Here is an 18,935-nt window from a genome sequence, read left to right on the forward strand (position 1 = left end):
AAATAATCCAAGCCCCAAAATACTACGTTAAGACACGGGTCCATCTGCAAACATGTGCAAATTACAGGGACAAATTTTAAAAATGAAACAGATCCCATTGGACGCGATTGAGTGCTTGTGCGAAAGGGGAGGACCTAACTTGCAATTAACCCTCTGAGGCCAAACACGAGGACCTCATCCGAACACGGGCCGGCTCATCGGGTCTTAGCTCCTAAACGGTGCCGTTTTGAGGCCATTGGAGCTGGCCTAAAACGACGTCGTCTGGTATTCTTTACAAAAACAAAAAAATAAACCCTAAAAGCCATCTGGTCATTAGGGAAAATCAAAACAGAAAAGATCTAAGTTTCCTATCCCCTTCAATCGGCCGAATTCGTCGGTTCCTTGCCCTCAACCGCCAATTCGCCACCGTAGTTGGCAGATAGCGTCAAATGAAGGCCGAACCCGATCCTATTGGAGGCTCTATCTCTCTAATCCCCCTTTTAGCTTCGATTACAACGAAGCAAATGAGGAATCGGAGGCGTTCTTCCAAAAAGATAAGTCCCTTTTTTTTGTTTATATTTCTATACGAGAGAACTATATGGAGGGATAAAAAGAAAAAAAGAAATGAATCGAAAACCTAAAGTAAATCTGAAATGACCTTTTTTCTTTTCTTCTATTTTTTTTTTTGTATTTCAATCTCAATATCTGTGTAAAAAAACAATTCGTTTTCTGTTTGGGCTTTATAGCCGAAAATACAATTGATTTCCTCTATGCTATTGTCTATGCTTTTCTTGTTTTTGCTTCGTTTCTGCTCTATTTTGCCTTTTTGCTCTGTTGTCCTCTTTTGTTTTCCTTTTTGCTCTATTTTGCAAGTACTCGAAGGTCAACGGGCTGTAGATGGCTATTTTGGTGCAACGGGACAATGGGGAGCCGAACCTCGGGCGTCGAATGCGCTGCTGAAGCACGTAGGCAGCAGAAGGGAGGCACAGTGCTGAGGCTAGCTAGGGTTTCGGCTAGTTAAGACCCAGTTTGGACACTAGGCCTATTGGGCCGATTGGGTTAGGGGTTTAGGGTCTGTTTGTAAAATGGGTCAGATTTGGGCTTTGTATTTGGGCTTTATGTAAAATGGACTGTCTTTATTATTTTTTTATATTTTTTGGTTTTTGTTTAAACGGGCTGGGAAAAATTGGGCCCATACAATTGCCATTTGCGCAAAAAATAAAAATTGTTGAGCTATTCTTTGAAAAAAATCGAAAAAATAAGGACAAAAAATTAAAGATAGGAAATCATGACTGACCGGTCACATCACGTCAGCTGCACCAGTGGTGTTAGTGATGTGACAAGTCAATATTTTTTAGCCTATTGCAATTTTTTAAAAAAAATCAAAATTTTAGAGTTTCCCATCCACAGTTCTAGTATAAAAGTGGTGGGTTTATAATGGCCTAAATTCAAAGTTATCGGAATAGTGGTTTCATAACCACAAATCTGATTTAAAGAGAAATTTATTTCAATATTTTTGCATGAAAATTGATATGATAAGAAAATCGTATGAAAATATTGATAGAAAAATTTTACCGATTTAGTGGTTAGTTAGAAAAAGAAATTATTGAAGAAATTGGGTAAAAACAAGATATCGGGACCTCTATCTTGTAAAACCGAGTCGAAAATAATTTTATAAATATTTATGAAATGTTATTAGTGTGGTATTAAAATTTCGTTAGGAAATTTTAATGTTTGGGTAGTCAATTAAATGAAAAAGACTAAATTGTAATAGGTGTAAAAGTTGCTAGAATGATTAAATAGCTTAAGAGTCTAATGAGAAAGGATTTAAAAGACAATTAGGCCCAAAAGTTATTTGGGCTGGACGGCAAGGGTATGAAATCAGCAGAAAAATTGATAAATTAAGGGTAAAATTGGAATATTGCAAAATTAACTAAATAAAGCTAGGACTAAATAGGAAATATTTAGATTTCTCTTCATTTCTCTTCAATTCCAGCAGCTAAAAATGCCATAGGAGGGTTCTCTAAGCTGGTATTTCATAATTTTTGCACCAAGTGAGTTAATCCTTGCCTTTTTCTTGTAATTTTTGTGTTTCTAAGACTTTTGCAACTAGGTCCTACTATTAAATTCATTAGTGTTTGATTTCATGGATGAAATTGAAAGTTACCATGATTTAGTTCTGTAATTTTATGATGAAATAGAATGAAATTAAAGCTTTAATTTGTTTATGAGATGATTTTATTAGGTAATTTCAATAGAAATTGATTTTTAGGACCTAATTGTGAAAATGCTTGGAATTAAAGTCTATTGCTGAAATTATTATTCCTAAAGGTTGTAAACTAGTTTAAGGTGATAGAATAAAGTGTTAATTGAGAAAAATCATCTCAATTGAGAGGCTAATTGAGTAGGGATGAAATTGTTATTTATTAAAAGCTTAGGGGAAAAATGGTAATAAACAGCTTGCACAAAAACAGTTTGGACAGCAGCAGTAGACTAACTTTGAAAAATCACCATAAATTGTAGAAATCGAATTAGAAGATGAAAAAAATATGGAATTAAATATTATTGAGTCTAGTTTCTCATAGAAGAAATATTGTAAGCAATGGATTTGTAAATTTTGAGATATAATGAATTTTTTGAGACAATGTCAGAATGAATTCGGGTTCCCCTATTCTGACTTTGAAAAATCATAAAAAATTGAAGAAAAACAATTAGGGGCTTAAATTTATATGTATAGAATCCTGAATGAGTCTATTTTCAAGATAAATAAATGGTAACATCATGAAAATTCTGTATGAAGAGATAATTAATTTTTAGTGAAGAAGAGTCAGAACTGTTGGACAGCAGAACATGGGTGACTTTAAAGAATAAACTGTACTGATTGGAAAAACCAAAAATTCTAAAAATTTTATGGTAAGAATATATATGAGTCTAGTTTCATGGAAAATTATCGGATCCTAATTTGAATTTCTGTAGCTCAAGATAAAAATAATTTAGTGACTATGACTCAAGTAGACAGCTTTGAATGAACTATAAATAATAGTTGAATTATAGAGAATGTTGCATATGAACATGAAATATATTAAATTGATAATTAAATTTATTTATTTAGATCCAGAAGATCCAAATACGAAGCTAGATCGAGGAAAGGAAAAAGTTTGGGATTAGTAGATTTTTTTTGTTTACAACAAGTATCAAGGTAAGTTCATGTAACTTGAATTATATTCTTAAATGCTTGAAATGCATGTTTTTTATATGAATATGATTTGAATGTTCATTATATGAAAATTGATGAAACATTGATATATTTGATAAAATGGGAAGAAATCCCGGTTGAATGAAAGGAAAATTCGATGAATCTCTGAAAAGGAATTGACGGTAAAAAGAATCTAGCCCGGACGGGTGATCCTATCCTGATATAGCCCTCCCGAAGAATATGTGTAAAATGGATTTAGCCCGGATGGGTAATCCGAATTAGGGTCTGAATTTAGCCTGGACTGGTAATTCAGATCCAAGCTCATTAGAGTAATTGTCGTTGCAGGGGATTTAGCCTGGACTGGTAATCCCGACAATACTCTATGAGTTTATATTGCAGGGGATTTAGCCTGGACTGGTAATCCTGCTGCAAGGTTGAGGTTCGCGGGAGTGTGCTCTCTGAAATGGAAATGTGTGCACATGAATATGAATTGACGGACCCGGAATTGTACACTAAAATTGTACCTTTGAAAATCCATCGAAATTCCGATAAATTCAACGGGATAAATATGGAAAATAATAAGGGAATGAAAATCATGGTATTGATGAGTACATCAATCATGGTATATATTATTGGTACATGGAAATTATTGTACTAACTTGAATGTTGAGTTTGTGCATATTAGGGTAATATGCATTGAATGAATATAGGAATGTTTATTGTATTGTATTGAAAATATTAGGTAAGTATAATTCTTGTTACATGAGCTTACTAAGCACAAAGTGCTTACCCCGTTTCCTTTTCCTATGTTTTGTAGTGTTAAGAGCTCGGAGATCGGATTTGGTCGGAGACACATCAAACTATCAACCTCAGGACTTCGGTATATAAAGAAACTTTATTTTGGAGATTAATGGCATGTATAAGCTAATAAAGTAAATGATTCTATGAAATGAATGTAAGGTCAACCAATGGTATGGCTAACAAATCTTGGTTTTGTTATGTGATAAGGTTATCTTAGAAAAATACATGAATCTATCTTGAAAATATGTTGAATTGGATTGGTTGATTTGGATTGGTCTCGATATAATATTGCAGGGAAGGTTAGACATCTGTAAAGGGATTATATTAAGTTTTCCTAAAAAAAAAGATTAATTCGTAAACTCCGGTAATACCTCGTACCCTATTCCCGCAATAAATACGGGTAGGGGGTATTACAGGGTTTTTGGTTTGGTCTTCGCATGCTTAGAAGAAATAGTTAGTAGATTGCAATGTTTTTTTTTTAATTTATTAGTTTGTTAGGTTGGTTTTAGTTGGTGTTATCTGAAATTCGAAGTTAATACAATTAATACGGAAATAGGACTTCTTCTGCTTCTAATTGTTGATTCAATGCAATAACAAGATTTTTTTGTTACAACAAGCCAGATCGCAGAATCATAGAAATAATGAGTTATTTGAGTTGAAATAAAAAAAATGAGCCTAGCCAGGTATTGATTAGGCCGGTCCGTAGAAATTAGAAATTAATAATAATAAAAGAAAAAACATTGTAATCTACTAACTATTTCTTTTAAGCATGCGGGGACCAAACTAAAAGCCCACCCCCCTTTATACTAGAACAGTGGAAGGGAAGGCTCCAAAAATTCGATTTTTTTAAAAACTGCAACAAGCTAAAAAATATTGACTTGTCACATCGCTGACACCGTTGACGTAGTTGTCGTGATGTGACCGGTCAATCATGATTTCCCATCTTTAATTTTTGGTTCTTATTTTTCTGATTTTTTCAAAGAATAGCTCAACAATTTTTTTGTGCGTAAATGACCTTTTTTTTCTTTCTTCCACCCCACTCCCTCTCCCACTTTCTTTTAAAAATCACTAAAACTCTTAACCCTAAATCTTAATTTTTTTTAAAAAATCACTAAAACTCTTAACCCTAAATTATTTTAATAAAAACTTAAATTATTTTAGCAAAATCTTAACCTTATAAACCCTAAAAGGAAATTTAAAAACATAAATTGGTATGAGCGGATGGGGGGAGCGGGGGAAAAATATACTAGGTGTGTCGCCTATCAGATGGGCATAACCAGTGTCGCCTATCTGACACCGTCCACTGGTGCTGCTTATCTGACACCCTTCACCCATCTAAATATATCATTACTATTTTGGTATTTTATTTTATTTTTATATTATTAGGGTAAAAAACCCTTATAATGATTACAATATTTTTAAATTAGTAATTGTATATTAAATTATGATGTTTTTAAATGTATAATAATTATCACTTAAGTTATTATTATTTTTAAATATATAATAACCACAATTTCAATTTCCCTTTTTTTTATTTTAAAAGGTAAATGTAATAATATAATGAAGAATGCAAAATATTCTTGTACTTAATTAAATTTTTATGAATATAAAATAATTTTTAATTAATTGAGTTTTAATTTAGGCTAAAAAATGAATAAATTTGTTTTTTTTTTTTTTGGTTAAAGAAGGCTTCATAACCCGACATAAGTTGATGGGAATTTCAAAATCCAGACATGCTGTTCTCAGACAATTACATCAATCAAGTGTAATAAAACGTACCCCTCTCTCCCCCAACTCGTACCTTTACACGTTTCTCCCTGCTTTAATCAATAGTAAATCCCAGTGAGTCAACTCAGCCCCACCATTGATGCACTGCAACACCTTCATCCCTCAGCTTCCCATACAAAGCCAAGCATTCCCAGTAAGCCCTTCTACTCATATTCTTCCTTCCCCCATGTTTCCGAGGTTTACATTCCAAGAACAATTCATCAACCAACCTAATTGCTTTCGTTTTCACCATATCTTCCACCACCTCAGCCTCCGCTTTCATCACCACATACTCCGTCTCCTTCACGTTCTTCCTCAGCCAGTTCGACATCCCTGTCTCTGCCGCGGTCGCCACAGAATCTTTCCTCGATGACTCCTTCGTCAGCGTCTCAATCTTGTATATATCAAACTTGAGGTTCCTCGTCGGGTAATTCTTCGCAAACCAGTTGGTCCCACTGCCACCTTCTGTCTCCGGTAATCCCACGTCGATGAAAACCCTCCGAGGGTAGCTTTCGAGTGTGTCGCCGAGCAAATCAGGCAAGTATTTGGTTCGTTTCATGAATCTTTTCGACCTCCTCGAAGTCGATCTTGGTGGTTCGAGAAGAACATCTTCGAGGTTCTTCAATGCTTGTCTCCTTGCCTCGGATGTGAACCCAAATAATTGCCTTTGAATGCCGTTAGAGCTTGTTCTAGCAATTTTTTTCATTACTAAAACATTGGATTTGAATTTCCTGAAGTAAACAATCCTGTAATTGTTCAACTTCTCAAACGAATACGAAGGTCGTTCACTTATCTGAACGGCGACGAACCCACCGACTTTAAGTGTTCGATCAATGAACTCAAAGGCTGACGTGAAGTTTTGAGTGCAAATGAAGTCCAAAGATTCGTTAGGGAAAAATCTTTGACGTTCCAAATCTGTGGCGGAACTGAATTCCATATCAGATTTTCTCGAGAACAGAGAAGATTTAATGGCTTGTTCATCATCATTGCTCAACATTAATCCTTTGTCGCCTTGCTTCAATATGCCTTCCCTGTTTAAATCATGAAACAGAAATGGCAAAAGCTCGGGGTTGATGGGTTGGGGATCCGAAGTGAAATATTCAGGTTTGTTTGAAGTACCAATGGAGGTAGATCCAGTTCCCGACCAAGTAAGTAAAACAATGGTGGCGAAAACCAAAATCGCCATTAAACGAGCTAAAAGTTTTAAAAACCAAGAATTAACGGAAAAGTTAATGACACCACCACCATAACGAAACATAAGGGCCTCCATTGAGGACATTCTTGATTAGAAAAAAAGAAAAGAAAAGAAGTGTTATAATAAAAAATAAAGAATTTAAATCACTATATATTGATCTCAAAAGGGGTTCAATTCAAAAGGGTAGTAAATTGAAAAAAAGAAAAGAAAAAGAAAAAAGGAAAATATATGAATAACAGCAGAAAATTAGGGTTTAACAACGTAAAGAGAGACGAGAGGGACGAGAAAAGCATTAAGAAAGAGGGCAAGTAGTTTATCGAGTGCAAAATCGAGCGGCGGTGTGATTCCCACCCACGAGAGCGAGACGGGGAGATTGAAACCTTAAACAAAGTAAAAGCAGTTGGCTTAAGCGTTGAACCTCCATCAACGTCCAACCTTTTTCTTCCACTTCTTGAATGGATTGCATGCATCAAAAAGGACCCCAAATAAACAACTTTAAGTGTGAAATTTTCAACAAAAACTTCCACATCTTGATTCTCAAGGAAACATATGAAAAAGGGAAATGGAGAAAGAGAGAGAGAGAAGATGGTTTTTTTTTTTAAATGTATATATTGCTTTTTCCTTCTTCTTCTTCCTACTCTCTTTTTCCCTTTTCCCTTTTCTTTTGATTTGCTGAAAATTGGGTCGATTAAACAGAGGTAAGAAAGTGGAATTTATGGAAGAAATGTTTGAAAGGAAAAGAAAGTTTTTTACGTTGTTGTTATGGAAAAATTGATAAAAATGGATGGTTTTTCACGAGAAATAAGTTTAACCATTGTTAACTAGCATTATCAGCAGCTGTTTTGAAGATGCAATGATTGATACAAAACATTAAAACTAATTTAAAACGAAAGAGAAATTAAATAAAATAATGAACTGGCTTCGTTTCTTTTTTACATACATATAAGAGTTTTTATCATTAGTAGAAAAAATACAGTAATAAATATATTTATTAAAATTTTATATAAAAATGGTTTGATTAAATTACTTTTTTATTTTTATTTTTTGTGAACTTAGTTTTTATTTGTTAAATTTGACTCTTAATCTTTTAAAAAAAATGGAATTTAGTTATTAATTTTTTAAAAGAAGTTGAATTGTTATTTTCTAACGAAAATATTAACTAAAACATTGAGTTTTTAAACATGGCAGTATTAAAATCCACATGTACTTTATGCTTATTTTTTATTTTTTTGAATATTTTGTATAAATTTTAAATTATTTGTTATTGTGATATATAAGACAAATAGTGTTATGTCAATATGAAGTACACGTTATTTGCAACTTGGTTTGTCACTCCAACATCGTAAAAGAATTAATATTTTAGTCAACATTTTCATTTAAAAATATGATTTGCATCTTTTTTAAAGGTTAATGATAAATTTTAACTAAAAAAAGAACCAAATTGACAAAAGATGTAATTGTTGAGAGTAAAATTTATTATTATGCTTATAAAAACCAAATGAATATGGTAAAGTTAAATGTTTAAAATTCCACTACGTCAAAAATGCCCTAATACGACAGTTATGGGGCAACACTTTCCTAAGTGTTGGGATAGACTGGCCAAAATACGCTTTAGCCAACTCTTTCATAAGTGTTGGGATATGCAAGCCTAAAGCAACGCTTTAATAAGAGTTGGCAAAAGTATAGTCCTAAGATGACACTTTTGGGGCAAGTGTAGGGATAGACTGGGATTTAGCCAATCTTTGTATAAGGGTTGGGAGATGCATGCCTAAAGCAACGTTTAAATAAGAGTTGCCTTTGTGTAGTCCTAAGACGACACTTTTGTGGTGACATTTTCCTAAGGGTTGATATATGTATGCCTAAAGCAATGCTTGAATAAGAGTTGGTTTTTGTGTAGTCCTAAGACGACACTTTTGTGACGACATTTCCTAAGTGTTGGGATAGACTATGTTTTGGCCAACTCTTTGTATAAGGGTTAGGATATGTATGCCTAAGGCAACGCTTGAATAAGAGTTGGCTTCTGTGTAGTCCTAAGAAGACACTTTTGCGGTGACACTTCCCTAAGTGTTGGGATAGACTATGCTTTGGCCAACTCTTTGTATAAGGGTTGGGATATGTATGCCTAAGGCAATGCTTGAATAAGAGTTGGCTTTTGTGTTGTCTTAAGACGACACTTTTGTGGCGACACTTTCCTAAGTGTTGGTATAGACTATGCTTTGGCCAACTCTTTGTATAAGGGTTGGGATATGTATGCCTAAGGCAATGCTTGAATAAGAGTTGGCTTTTGTCTAGTCCTAAGGCGACACTTTTCTAAGTGTTGGGATAGACTACGTTTTGGCCAACTCTTTGTATAAGGGTTGGGATATGTATGCCTAAGACAACGCTTGAATAAGAGTTGGCTTTTGTCTAGTCCTAAGACGACAGTTTTGGGGCGACACTTTCCTAAGTGTTGGGATACACTTGTCAGCATATGCTCTGGCCAACTCTTTGTATAAAGATGTAACGTCCCAAATTTCCTTAATTCCGGCTTTTTTTGAATGTGTAGCACCAAAAATTTGGGTTTAAAATATGAATATATATTCTTAAAATTTTACATCATCAGTTTGTGAATAATTATATATATTCAAATTAAAAAGTAACTTAATAGCTTCGAGTGTGAATAAGGTTTTTAATAAAAATGCCACAAAAAATCAATTTAGTTTAGGGTTTAAGGTTTAGTGCTTAAAGATTATGGTTTAGGGATTATAGTTTATATAGTTTACGGTTTTAGGGTTTTATGTTTACGGGTTTGGGGTTTATGATTTTAGGGTTTTATGATTATGGATTTGGGGTTTTGTGATTATGGGTTTGCGATTAATCTTAGATTTTTTTAATATGAATTGTATTGCGATATAAGTTTAACTTTAAGGTTTCGGTGTTAGCTTCTATAGTTATGACCACGATTTAGGGTTTTATGGTTTGTGGTTTAGGAGTTTAAGGTCTATTATTTTAGGGTTTAAGATTTTATGGTCTTGAGGTTTATGGTTTGTGGTTTAAGGCTTATGGTTTTAGGGTTTTGATAAAAACGTCATAGAAAATCATTTTATTTTAAATTAAACGGCGCCGTTTTGCTCTCACCCATCATCCAAGTGTCCATCATGTATTCTTTTCGACACGTAGACAAAATTTGAAAGTAAAAACGTAAAAAAAATATATGTTAAAAATGAAAAAACTAAAAATACTATTATTTAAAATAATTTTAAAGTTTTTTTGGTATATGACTGATTGTTTTTTAATTTATATATTAAATAATTTCTTATATAATTGTAAAAGAGATAATATTAATTTTAATATATTAAAATTATCATTATAGTTTAAATTATTTAAGAGATAATAGATAAACTTTATATATATTAAAATTAAAAAAATTACAAACTCATGTATCTCTAGAGAAACAAAATTAATTAAGAATGTATGCATACTTTACCCGGATAAAATATGTATTAGCAGATTCACTAATAATACATACTTTGCATACTTTACCCGGATAAAGTATGTATTAGCAGATTCACTAATAATGCATACTTTACCCGGGTAAAGTATGCATTATTTATTTGATTTCCATCATGTATCTCTATCAAAATAATTAAACCTTTCAAATATGGAAACAATTAAGAAGAAAATTGGATTGACAAAAATCATTTTATTTTAATAAAAATGGCGCTATTTTAAAATTTTTCCCCTAAAAATTTCCTCTCAAACCTGAAATCCCTTCTTTTTCCCAAAATCAATTCCCCTTACCCCCCGAAATCCCACCACGGTTTTCTTCCCTTTTCCTATTCTCTATTTTACTTAACCTTGCTTTTATCTTGTTTCTTAAAAGGTTGGCGTCCCACTTCCCACTAACGCGTAGGAAATCAGCTTCTTGCTTTGAATTTTAAACCCTAAGCTAATCCTCACTTCCACTTCTGCATTCCAATTGTTGCTCTTCTTTTCTACGAGTCAAGTTGTCTGCTGTTCCTTTCACTTAAGGTAAGTTCTTTTACTGTTTCTGGTATTTGTAGATCTGTTGTTGTTTTTTGGGTCTTAAATCAAAGTGTTTATGTGATCTGACATATCTTGAGTTGTAGACATAATTAATAATTTGGTCGAAGAACAAAACAGACAATTCTACATTCATGTTTTTGTTTGGGATTTATTAACAGTTTAAACTTTGAACACCCGACCCTATGCCTTCTGTTTTTATTGATTAATGCTTTTATAGCTCAGTTAAGCCTGCAACTGTAACAAGGCAAACGATCTTCTTTTGTTGCTTCTCTTTTATTGTTACCATCCAAATTTTAATTATATGTTGTAGATCTTGCTGATTCTAATTGTTAGTTCGTCTGAAACATTTTTATTTTTAAGTATGCGTAAACTTTAAGTAAATATTGCTTTCATCTTTCAGTTCAATTGAGCAATGTTGCTTTGAGTATGCATTTTCAGTGAACCGTATCCCTGACTACTAATATAATTATTGTCTATTGACTACAGCAACGAATATGTGGTCCCATCGCCGCTCTTACATTCAATTTTATGGTTGCTGTTGGTATTATTTTCATGAATAAATGGTTTGTTGCCAAAATTTCTTGATATATAAAGAAACTATTTGTTGTAATCTTATATATTGTATTGTGAGATGGTATACTCTTTGTGTTTTTAAGTTCTTAAAAATGTAGGATTCCATTTTCCTGTGTTTCTGACTTTTATTCACTATGCTATAAGTTGAGCATTGATGGCTATTTTGAATTCTTTTACTCTTTTTCCTGCATCTCCACCCTCAAAATCAACCCCTTTGGCTTTGTTTACTCTTGGTGTTGTTTTATCTTTATCTACTAGTCTTGCTAATGTTAGCTTGAAATACAACAGGTTAGATTGTTAAATCTGTTTAAATGATATCTGACCAATGTCTCCTAGAGGACATTTTGATTTGACTTTTTTTTTTAATTTATTTTCTAGTGTGGGATTTTATCAGATGGCGAAGATTGTTGTCACGCCATCTATTGTCCTTGCAGAGTTTATATGGTACAATAAGAAAGTCACTTTCTCCAAGGTAATAGATTTGTTTCTCCTTCTATTAACATAGAAACCGTTTATTGTTATATAGGCTATTATCGTTGTCCATCAGGTTGATAGGAATATGTTAGTCCCAAAATTGGAAGGTAAGTACCCATCATCTAGTGGATGTTTTGATTATTTCAAACCTTGATGGTACTTGCATCTTTGCCTTCTTGGTATGCTTCAGATTTGATGTGAGAAAGAAAGCAAAAGACTACGTATTCTATACTAGAAATAGATGTTTAAATAGTTAGTCTTAGTTTAGTTGAATGTATAGAATATTCAGATGTCATTATACCGCTTTGTGCTTTGATATCCATGATGCCTTTTGGTTGTTTCGAACCATTTGTGGGTTACCATCAGTTCTAACTCTATCAATACTTATCATCATTTAACGAATAATGTCAGCTTACTTGCTTTATTTGTGCAGTTTGTTACAAAATTGCCATTTAGTTCTCTTTTGTGTTTATATTCTCTATGATAATGTTTTGTAGTCATTTAACAATTCGTTAATCTGGCTGAGAAAACCTGCATACAGTAACATTTAAAAAAAGATTCTAATTGTTGCTTAAATTTTATTTTTACAACAAGGCAAAACAGACATTTCGTTAATCTGGCTGAGAAAACCTACATACGGTAACATTTATTTTTTTAAAAAAATTCTGTTACAAGCTACAAAATATAGATCTTGTCATGTTTGTTCTAATTATTACTCCTTGTAGGATTAGAAAAGTAACCATTACCACATTGAACCTTACTATGCTGTTCTATTTACTTTATAATGGTTAGCCAAGTTCTGAATGACTTGCTGTTGCATTCTTATTTGTAGGTCTTGGTTAACATTATTGAATGTTTTTTGATATCTGCAAATGGTCTGCAAATGATTTTGTCAAGGTTCGTTCATTTATCTTCATATAATTATGTCCATTTATCTTCATACCGGGCTTTCTTGCAGGCTTACAATGTCGAACTTATTATTACTTTAATGCAGGCTATAGGACAGGATTATGAGAAGGAAAACTTAACGAAAGGAATTGAAGTTTCTTGGTGCTACCTTTATAGAAATAAGAGATCAACAGAGTTTCTTGGAATTGAAGTTGCAGTTTCAAACTATATTAGCTTTTATGTATTACAACATCAATATCAATGTCCATCATCTTAGGTACTTCTTTATTTGTTTACTTTTGTACATTGATGTTGGTGGTATATATACATTTTAGCTAAATGTTAGTGTATTTTGATTGTTGGATCGATTTTTGTCTTGAATATTCAATCTTTATTTTAATTTTAATTTTAATTTTGTATTTTAAATTTTAAATTTTTTTAGTTGTATTTAAAGCACAATTCCTATCATTATTCACTGTAAATATTTATAAAAATATATTAATATTGAAATAATAAAAAATAGAAAAAAAATTATATTATACGTGTCTATCCCAACCTTTTTAAAGTTGCTTTAAACAGGTCTATCCCAACCTTTTTTAAAAGTTACCTTAAACATGGTCTATCCCAACCTTTTTAAGGTTGCCTTAAACGAGTCTATTCCAACCTTTTTTAAAGGTTGCCTTAGACATGGTCTATCCTAACCTGTTTAAGGTTGCCTTAGACAGCTCTATCCCAACATTTTTTTATAGGTTGTTTTAGAGAATGTCGATCCCAACCTTTTTAAGGTTGCTTTAGACAGCTCTATCCCAACCGTTTTTAAAAGTTGCCTTAAACAAGAACTATATCGACCTTTTTAAGGTTGTCTTAGACAGGTTTATCACAACCTTTTTCAAAGATTGGTCTTAACTAGGCCTATCCCAACCCTTTTTAAAGGTCAGCATTGACTAAGCCTTTCGCAGCTCTTCAATAAGCGTCGGCTAATGTTGACTTATACCGACGCTTTTTCAAAAGTGTCGCGAAGCCTATACCAACTGCACTATATACAACCTTTTTGGAAGCGTCGGAAGAAGCGTCGCGAAGCCTATGCCAATCTTTTTTGCGTCGTCTTAGGTAAAAAAAAGTGTCGTGTTAGGGCATTTTTTACGTAGTATTCATTACCTAACAAGTTTAAATCTCACTGTGATTGAATTTTTATTGATTTTATATAAAAATATAAACAATAAAACAAAAACACTCTTATAATAATACAAGTAATTTAACAAGTTTTTTTAGATAGGAATACCTTATGTTGAGTTCATTATGATGTCAAATCCCTAAACTAATTTATGTTATGCATATTAGGAGGAATGTATGTAAAGTGTATGCAAACACCTCAACATCCATAAGTATCGAGTTCAAGATTAAGAGATTTGATCGAGGTAATTATTTAGTTATTGGCCTAAACAACTAAACTAATACAATCAAAGTCAGACTCCCATGATTGTAGACTTCCAATTTTTTTATAAAAATATTTTTTCAAGTTTTTGAACTTTTAACTCTCTCAAAAAAGAAGAAGTTTTTTTTACTTATTTTATTGGGAAAATGATGGAACATATGCCATCAATATGGTGAAATCTCCAACATAGTTCTTTCTAATTTTTTAATGAAATGTTTTTATGATTTCTAACTTCAATATTTTTTAATAAGTAGATAGATTTCTTCGGATCCAACACAATTTATATTTTCTGGAACGCAATCATCATATAAAAGAACGCTTGAAGTTTGTCAATTATAGATGCCATTTAGAATAACACCTTAGTTAAAAGATGGAGGCTTAAACCATTTACATTCCATTTTTCATGTTGACAGCAACTATTGCACTCAAATATGTCGTTTTAATAATCGACCTTCTAACCAATGAAGAGGCGGTGGTCGTGATTTGTCGTAATTTGATACGTCAAATTAGGCTCTCCATTACACTTAAAGAGCTTATTCTCAAGCAATTTAAGTGTATTTTATTTACTTTTGTCAATTTTTAGTTTTTGTTATTAATAAAGTGTTTTTGTTAATTTTATGCCATTTTTTAGACCCAAATTGGCCAAACATGCTATGTGGAACTAAAGATATGATTGAGTGGTATAGGAAGTTGAAAATGGCCCAAGCTTGGAGAAATCACCTTCAGAAGGTGAAGGGTATCACGATACTGAACCATGGAGGTCGTGATACCCCTGATAGTGCTGAAGCGAAGAGAATTGAGACCAACGCTAGTGATATCAAGGATGGGTATCATGATACTGAGACCCCATCTAATACTTATTAATGGCTCGCTTACTAAATTTTTCAATCCAAGCAAAAGGCTACTTAGGGGGATTTTCTTTCCCTGTATCTTTACGTTATTGCATAAACATTCCTTCTCTTATACTCCAAAGAGCAAGAATGGATGAATTCTTACAGGGTGTGAAAATTACTAAAAATGTCCCCCATTAATCACCTCCATTTTACTGATAACTGTTTTATCTTTTACAACACATTAGTCCAACCTTGCAGATTGCTAAAGGTTTTGCTCAAGAATTTATGCTTCCTCTTTGGGCTCCAAATTAATTTTAACAAATTTGAGCTCTTTCTCAACCTTTCAACGAAGTCTCAAGCAAAGAGATGGTTAAATAATATCTTAAATGCCAAAAGCTAACCAACCTAGCAAATATCTAGGCCTTGAGCTTGATAAATTGCATAAGAAAAAGAAGAATTCTTCCATAACATTATTGATAAGGTGAATAACAAACTCACTTCATGGAAGTTAAAGTGTCTATTGACAAGCGGAAGGCTAACCCTCATCAAGTCCACTTTGGCATCTCTCCCCCTCCATTCACTTTTTATGTTTAAAGCTCCTAATAATGTTTGTGAAAGAATTGATAGAGTTATTCATGCTTTTTGGTAGGGTCATGAAGTTTATGAAAAGAAACTTCATTTTTGTCATTGGGATAAAATTTGTACATTGTTGTGCAAAGGGGGCCTGGGATTTCAGAAGACTAAACTTTTTAATAAAGCCATCCTCTTAAAGATTGCTTGCCATATTATGACTGATCATCATTGTCTCCTCTTAAGAGTTTGAAGGGAAAGTACTACAAGCAACTCTTTTTCGAAACCGTCAAAACCAATGCTTTTAACTCATGGATTGGGAAAGGTATCTTACTTGAAAGAAATATCTACAATCAAGGAAAAGATGTTCAACTCTAGAGCGGAAGTAACTGTTGGATTAGCAAAAAGCCAAAATTTTCCCTCTTAGACACTATAAGATATACTGATTCTGACATTCAAGTTCACTAACATAAGCAACTAGAACCAAAGTAGAACTTTAGATCTTCTAGAACCCTCTCATGCTCATGACCTCCTCAACAGGACTCTCTCAATCCAAGAAGATAGGAATAAGATTGTTTGGAGATTAGATCATAATGGTATTTTTTTGGTTAAAAATATCTACTACAAGCTCTATTGAACATGCCCACTAACCCCGCTTTCTAATAATCTGCAAAAAAGAAAAACTAGATAAATCTCTAATTCCTTAAACTTCCTTACAAAATCATTGCTTTTTTTAGAAGATCTTCAATAATTTCCTCCCTACTAAAGACATCCTCTCGAAGTAATTGTCTTTGAATGATTATACTTGCCTCTTTTGTACCACACTACCACCCACAAGGAAACATGGAGCACCTCTTCCATTAATGTCATTTTGCATAAGCTATTTGGTTTGGTTCCCCCATTTCTCTTTCTAGACTCTCTCAATGCCCCCTCCATCTCCAATTGGATCCTCCAATGGCTCAAATCAAATGACATTATTTTTTAGGACTCTAAGAGATTTTATAACCTTGTTGCTTGCACTCTCTAGATCATTTGGAAATTAAGAAATAAACTTATTTTTAAAAAATTGATCCTAATTCGATGGGCACCCTTATAAGAATCAATGATTTCTATCAATTTGTTTTTCACTCTTTCAACTCTGATCCTTCCTCGGCCACCCAATAAAGGATTCCAAGACCTATTGACATTAAAAGAAAAGAAAAATCTTTACTAGACTCTTTGTAACACTACACACCAGATCCGATTGTTGGATTCAAATATGTGAGGTTACATTACATTGCCTAAACACCTCAAACTAGCTCAAAATAATTTCATAGGTTGATCTTATAGAGATTATTCATAGCAGTCAACATTTATGAACATATGCACGCATTATAAATGTAATTATTTTTAATTATCTATTCTTAGGGTTATCCAGCTCCACATTCAAAGTTAGGATTCAAATCCAACTCAGAGTACTAACAGTATGTCTCAAGATATTAAGATCTTGTCTTAAGAACAATCTTCATTGTCTACCATTTTTACTTTGAAGTAATCATGTCTTGAGACATTGGGTACATGTCTTGAGACTAAACCTTTCGTGTCTCCAGACCTTGAGACATATTTCCCTTGTTTTATTAATTTTACTTCGATGTTTGGCTGTCTTGAGACAAAAGGTTGCAAGACTAATTTAGGTTCGATGTTTACTTGTCTCGAGATATAATGTCTCGAGACATGCTCATTTATTCTTAGTGTTTCGAGACATGTTCTTGATGTCTCGAAACCAAATGATAATTTTCTTATACTATGCAACATTTTGACATGAATTCCAACTTAAAAACTCGCCTAACATCCAACACCTTAGATGCACCATTATAAGATGGAAACTCCAATTGACAATTGATGGCATTCAACACCTTCTCCACTCGGTCTTCATTCAACAATAGATCATGGACAACAAGCAACTTAGAAAATAGACGAAACAATAGACAACTTGCACTTCCAAAGTCTTTATTAGCTTTTCTTGGACGTAATTTTTCTCTTGTTTATTGCGATTGTACCAAATCAAAAAATAAAATTCAACTTAATCATTATTTTTTTGTCAAGCTTAATCAACTTAAAGAATTAACCTAGCTAAATTTTATATCATAATGCTTAAAGTAAACTGCACCCAATATCACTAAACTATTAGTAAATTTATGTTTTAGACAATCAACTTCAAAAAGTTGCAAAATTGTTATTGAACTATTTGAAAGTTTTTATTTAAGTTTTTGAGCTATTAAAATTGTTGTTGTATGACCTTCTCCGTTCGCAATGCCTACACATACAATTTAGCTTTTTTTCATGGAACAACTTTAAACACCATGAATCTACAAACTAAAATCCAAGCAACTTTCTTCTTCAATCTTCGACATTGACTGTAAGATTTACTTGGATCTAAGGTATGTTCTACTCATTGATGGATATCAATCCGTTGTACCAATCATTGAATTGTCAGGTGGAGCTCACTAGTCGAACATTTAAAATAAAGAACCTAACAACTCAATGACATAAATAAAAACTTTTGTATAGTTTAGTGACTTAAAATAAAAAATTTCGAATAGTTCAGTGACTATTTTGTAACATTTTGAAGTTGAGTGACTAAATTGTAAAGTTACAAATAATTTAGTGACCTTTGATGTAATTTAACATAATGCTTGATTTTGCGAATCTAAATCAATGGCATAATGAAAAATTTGACCTATAACATTTACATCTTTTGTTAATTTTATCATTATTCTTTTTTGAGCTAAATTTGGCCATCAACCTTTTAAAAATGTCAGATTTGATCATCAACCTACAAAAAGAGTCCATTTATTTTTTTAACCAAAATATTAACTAAAGCTTTAAATTTTTAAATATGGTAACTTGCAAGACAATCCAAGTGTACTTAATTTGTTTTTAAATTTTCATGAACTTTTTATAATTATTTTTTTGAATTTTAATTTTTTAATTTTTAAATATTTTTAATTATTTGTTGAAGTGGCATGTAAGATAAATAAATTAATTTTTTTTCATTATTTCATGAAAGGAAACCAATTTGACTCATTTTGAAATGTTTAAATTTAGCTAAAAAAGAAAATAAGGACAATTATGATAAAATATATAAATGTTGAGGACTAAATTTGTGATTATGCCTAAATCAATTAAGCCAAAAATCCTGCATGTAGCTGCTCCAGA

General features: G+C 32.4%; 1 protein-coding gene across 1 annotated transcript; it reads right to left on the reverse strand.

Moving 5' to 3' along the window:
• Nucleotides 1-5,604: 5,604 nt before the first annotated feature.
• LOC107957531 (uncharacterized) lies at nt 5,605-7,626 on the reverse strand. Its single transcript, XM_016893065.2, has one exon. The coding sequence runs from the start codon at nt 7,020-7,022 to the stop codon at nt 5,829-5,831; it is 1,194 nt and encodes a 397-aa protein (XP_016748554.1). The 5' UTR covers nt 7,023-7,626; the 3' UTR covers nt 5,605-5,828.
• Between the last annotated feature and the right edge of the window lie 11,309 nt (nt 7,627-18,935).

Source organism: Gossypium hirsutum, chromosome A05 (assembly GCF_007990345.1).
Source record: "Gossypium hirsutum isolate 1008001.06 chromosome A05, Gossypium_hirsutum_v2.1, whole genome shotgun sequence".
In the NCBI taxonomy this organism is placed as follows: Eukaryota; Viridiplantae; Streptophyta; class Magnoliopsida; order Malvales; family Malvaceae; genus Gossypium; species Gossypium hirsutum.

Bases quoted from the DNA above. Each gene is read 5' to 3' on its own strand.
- LOC107957531 (XM_016893065.2), bottom strand. From the start codon at position 7,022: ATGTCCTCAATGGAGGCCCTTATGTTTCGTTATGGTGGTGGTGTCATT.